General features: G+C 35.2%; 2 protein-coding genes across 2 annotated transcripts in view; one reads left to right on the forward strand and one right to left on the reverse strand.

Moving 5' to 3' along the window:
• The window catches only part of ints9 (integrator complex subunit 9), a 19,817-nt gene extending 19,664 nt beyond the window's left edge, over positions 1 to 153 (reverse strand). Inside the window, exon 1 of the mRNA XM_016506912.1 lies at positions 15 to 153. Coding sequence (XP_016362398.1) covers positions 15 to 23 — 9 coding nt within the window. The 5' untranslated portion in view covers positions 24 to 153. The remainder of the gene's footprint in view (positions 1 to 14) is intronic.
• Positions 154 to 2,464: 2,311 nt separating this feature from the next.
• Positions 2,465 to 5,218, forward strand: part of LOC107704069 (kinesin-like protein KIF13B) — a 38,407-nt gene continuing 35,653 nt past the window's right edge. The window contains exons 1-4 of the mRNA XM_016506911.1: positions 2,465 to 2,534; positions 2,626 to 2,767; positions 2,996 to 3,098; positions 3,795 to 3,888. Coding sequence (XP_016362397.1) covers positions 3,026 to 3,098; positions 3,795 to 3,888 — 167 coding nt within the window. The 5' untranslated portion in view covers positions 2,465 to 2,534; positions 2,626 to 2,767; positions 2,996 to 3,025. The remainder of the gene's footprint in view (positions 2,535 to 2,625; positions 2,768 to 2,995; positions 3,099 to 3,794; positions 3,889 to 5,218) is intronic.

Genomic DNA, 5,218 nt, shown 5'->3' on the forward strand with positions numbered 1-5,218 from the left:
GCTAATATACGCACCAGTTTCATGTCTGCTCTTCAGAAACTGAACTGATTTGCTAGCTTTCTTGTTTTCTGTGATGCTACAACTCGTGAAACATTCGACGTCTTTTCTTCTTCTTCTTCTTCTTCTTCTTATGTTTTTTGGCGGTTTTGGCAAACCAACTTAAAGGTGCATTACCGCCACCTACTGATGTGGAGTGTGGAGTGAACAGATTTGGTAGAGAGAAGGATATACAGGTGCATCTCAATAAATTAGAATGAGAAGAATGTGCTTTACTGTTTCTGGATTCCCACGTTTGTCTTTTCTTCTACTGTGTGTCCTGACAGACGCGCATTTGCCTACTAGCGGCCGGGCGTGGCACTGCATTACGACTGTGCTGAAAACAGAGGATTTATTTATTTCGAAAATATATGATTTATTTGAGAAAATAAAGAGAGTTTCTGGCTTTGCAAGATAAATAGATAAATAAAATAAAGAATATTACGGCAATGGTAGGCACTACAAGTATATATTTATTGTATTATATATATTATATTACAATATTATATATTTTATGTATTTATATAAAATAATTATGTAAGATATTTTTGTTCCAATATATTGTAATTGTATCTGATCTGTTTTCATTTTTTTTTCAGCATATTTATTCAGTATTATAAACAGTGCACTTTTATTTCTTTGTTTATTTAGCGCCCTTGCATTTTTGTTATTTATATATAATATTTAATAGTATAAATAAATATGTATATATATTATAATCATCCCGCAAAAGACCCTCAAAGCACTGAGTTATAGCCAGGCTTTTTGCTTCATGTAGATTTTCATGTAACCTTTTAACAAAAACACAGATGTCTGACAAACACTACAATAAAACTACAATAATTTACTCATGAATAATGGTACTCAGAAACAAATAAATAATGAACTAATAAAAACATCACCTATTGTCAGTTGTCCACTAGCAGTGAAAGCTTAATAAAACAGAAAAATTATAAATGAGGCCCTATGGGATAAGATCTCTGCCACAATTCTACAATTCCCACAAAAGTGCATTTTGCACGCACAAACTGAGTTTTGTGGAGAAAATGTTTGTCTCGCAAAGAAGAAAGTATTTAGAGCGCACCAAAATCAATTTTGCATTTAAAATAATTTTATTTATTATTGATTATAATATATATACATATTTATTTATACTATTAAATATTATATATAAATAACAAAAATGCAAGGGCGCTAAATAAACAAAGAAATAAAAGTGCACTGTTTATAATACTGAATAAATATGCTGAAAAAAAAATGAAAACAGATCAGATACAATTACAATATATTGGAACAAAAATATCTTACATAAGTGTAGTAAAATACTTGAAGATACTTTTTTTTAGGCTTTATAGACAGATAAGTTGAGAGTGACTCTTGAAGGACCAGCACCACATCCTCTTGTACCACTGTTTGAAGAATCTGCCAGAATCTGGCAGTAAATTTTATCTGTAGAAGATAACCTGCTTAATAATTATGCACAACTGAATATAAGGCGATTTTCACTTCCAGTTTTCATGAACAATTATATATCGGTTATAAGTGATTAAATAGAAGATTAATAGTAGTTATTAAGATTGATGTTGTTTGGAATTGGTAAAATGTGCTTGGAAAAAAATATAATCAGAATATCAACTTGCATAATAATTATGCATGCACTGTATTTTCCCTCCTCCACTGCCATCAGTAATGCAAGGAATGTTGTGATTGGTTGTCAAGGCAGCCAATCAGAATTTAGCAGCCTCGTCTCTGATTGGCTGGAATTATGGCATATCGTAACGCTGGGTTGTATTGAGCAAGCCAGCCGTCGGCATTTAGAGAGCACTGAGGGCAGGCATCAAGGCAAGGCAAGGCAAGTTTATTTATATAGCACATTTCATACACAATGGTAATTCAAAGTGCTTTACATAAAAGAAAAGAAAATAATAATACAAGGAATTTAAAAACTTTGAAAATTATTTAGTCATTTTCAAGTAATTGAAAATGACTTTGAAAAAGCATCAAAGGAGCAAGCTAGTGAAACGTTGCACTAGGGCTGTGCAAATAATCGAATGTAATTTTCATGTGCATCTAGTCAGTAAAGCATTCGATTATTTGCACAGCCCTAAGTTGCACGCGCAAAAGAGAAGGTCTGCACACATCCAAAAACTTATTTTAAATGCAAAATTGATTTTAGTGCACACGAAATACTTTTTTCTTTGCGAGACGAACATTTTCTCCACAAAACTCAGATCGCGCGCGTGCAAAATGCATTTTTGTGAGCTCAAAATATGATCTTTCACGCGCAGAATTGTGGCAGCGATCTAACCCCATAGAGACCCACCGTAACTTAACTGTCCAATCAGAAACAGCTGCGGGCCGGCAGGCCCCGCCCACTTGATCACTGGTTTGAGTGACGGTCTGGCTCTACCTGCTCGTTGTGTTTACGCTCCGTCGGTCCCGTATGTGCGTGATTCACCTGCTCAAACGCTCCTGAAGATCCGCTGAAGTTTAAGACGGTAAGATGGCGAGAGATCAGGAAACGAAGCAGGTGGTGGATTTATCGCTGCGTTCTCTTGTATGAACTCGTGTTTGATGTTTGTTCCGTAGGTCGGTCTGGAAGTGTTTTATTCCGGTCTGGATGAGTCAATGTCTCTGTTCTGGTCATTTAATCTGTAGCAGTTCCACATGATCACTGCTGGAATGACACACACACAACTCCATAACGAGCAGTCACACTCTCCATGAACAGGTAAAACTAGGTTTTACTGCATTCTAACCTAAAAGTTCTTAAATTGCATTCCTAAATTTGTCATTTTGGAACTTTGGAACATTGTTACAGCAGGTCAAACACTTGAAACAGTGTTACAGTGTTAAAAAGATTATTCAGAGCTGTTTGACAAATTAAGCTCATAATTTGTAGTATTAAATAAATAAGTTGCATGTTTGTTTAATGGAGTTATTGCTCGTAATAACACAGGAACTGGTGAGACAGGTGCAGAAGATCTTCATGATGGATGAAAGTGCTGTAAATGAGTCTAATGTGAAAGTGGCGGTCCGGGTGCGACCCATGAACAGGAGAGGTGAGTGTGAACCGCAGCCATGTGACTGTGTTTAATGTTTAGAGACTGTGTGTTTGATTCTGATCTTGATCTGTGGCCCTTATTTAATTTATGATCCTCATTTATGAAAGCAAACCTTCCTTTTATGAGTGACAGTGACTATTGAGGGTGTCGGGATGATGAAAATGAAAAAAATCTGGTTTAAAATGCATAAACTTTGTTTATATTGTATTTGCATGCTGTATTTTTGAAAATGTGTGTGTATATGTATGTATATGTATGTGTGTATATATATATATATATATATATATATGAAGAGTGTATTTGCAGAAACCGATAACAATCATGTTTTTTTATTATGTTATCATGTTTTTATATGGTTAGGTAGCTGTTTTTAAGTTATTTTGTAACCTAGTCAAAATAACTCAACTGCAGTTTGACTGAGATTTATTGGAATGCACAATGAAAAAAACATGATTTTTGAGAATTGTTAAAAACGGAGTTATCTGTTTTTGCAAATGAACTCTTCATATATAAACAAACATATTTAAAAAATGATGCAAATGTCAATTATTTGTTCAATTACATATATAATTTAAGAAAAAAAAAATGTGAGTAGTTTTTGAAATATCGCATATAAAATGCTGTTTGTGAGCGATGATGCAAACTATATTATGACCAGTTTTTGATTGATTGTTATTAATGTGCTTTTTATAGAACGAGATTTAAAGACAAAATGTGTAGTGGACATGGAAGGAAATCAGACCATCCTGTACCCGGCCAATGGAAACCTGGGAAAGGGCGACAGCAGGTAAACTGGGGTGTGTTTGTGTGGGTGTGTGATTGTATTTGGCAAAAATGACCAATCTTTATATCTGTCTTGACAAGCCTCAAACTACTGGGGTAATCAACTAGATCTGAAGAACACATGTGCTGCTTGCCTTTGCAGAACAATGCTAGGGTGTTCTGAGGAGTTTCTAGTGGCTATTTATTGCTCAGCAGGTGAAATCATGATGAGTCTGATCACAGAGTAAAGAAACAGAATCTCTATGCAGCAGATCATGCATCTGACTTCCTGTTTTAGTCTGATTCTCTCTCTCTCCCACTGATATTTTCTTTCTTTCTCTACATTCCTCTTCTCCTTTGACCTTCAGTGTCCATAGAAACGAATGAAGGTTCATTGGCAGGTCAAAGGTAATCCTGGATACTCATGATTAAAAAACCCAAGAAACTAAATTACTCATGTCTCATTGGGTCTTTTCAGGCAACCTAAAAACAAAGCTGCACGGATGTGTGCTGTCCTTTCGTTTACCAAGCACCACCACATAGCTTTACAAATCTGCTTTACTTCCTGTGAATAGTGAATACAAATACTGTAGGCATTTCAGAAAAGAAAACTTTGAATGTTCAACTGTCAAAGTTTTCGCTCGCAGTTTACAATAAAAATATCTTGAAGTTTGAAAGTTATATGTTCATTGTGTGTTCCTTAGGAGTTGCTAAAACTTTCGGAGTGCTAGGTGGTTACTGGTATGGTTTCTGTAGTGTTGCTGTGTGTGTTTTTTAAGCTGTTCTGGCCTGGGTGGTTGTTAGGCAGATACTTAAGTGTTCTTGGTAGATTCAATGGCATTTTGTGGTTGTCAGGGTGTTCTGGGTGGTTGCTAGGTCGTTGCCAGGCAAATGTTAAGGTGTTCTGAGTGGTTTCAAGGGCAATATGTGGTTTAAGATGTTCTGGGCAGTTGCTAGGGTGTTGCTAAGGTTTTCTGAGTGGTTTCAAGGGCATTATGTGGTTTTTAAGGTGTTGTGGGTGGTTGCTAGGGTGTTGCTAAGATTTTATGAGTGGTTTCTAGGACATTATATTTCATTTTATTTATATATATATATATATATATATATATATATACATCGAATGTTACTTGTTTGGGGGACACATATTTTGATGAAGCAATATTTTGAAAACATCTGAGCAACTGTCACACTATTAAAATGTGATCAGTAGTATGTAGCCTATTGTCAACACTAGTAATAAAATGACATATAGAGCCAAAGAAATACTAATTAATTTCATACATATTATTACAGGGACAGTCTCCTGATGTAACCCAAGGTTAAGTGCCTTACTCAAGGGAACAATGGTGATATTT

The sequence above is a fragment of the Sinocyclocheilus anshuiensis genome, unplaced genomic scaffold (assembly GCF_001515605.1).
Source record: "Sinocyclocheilus anshuiensis isolate Anshui unplaced genomic scaffold, SAMN03320099.WGS_v1.1 scaffold534, whole genome shotgun sequence".
NCBI classification, from domain to species: Eukaryota; Metazoa; Chordata; class Actinopteri; order Cypriniformes; family Cyprinidae; genus Sinocyclocheilus; species Sinocyclocheilus anshuiensis.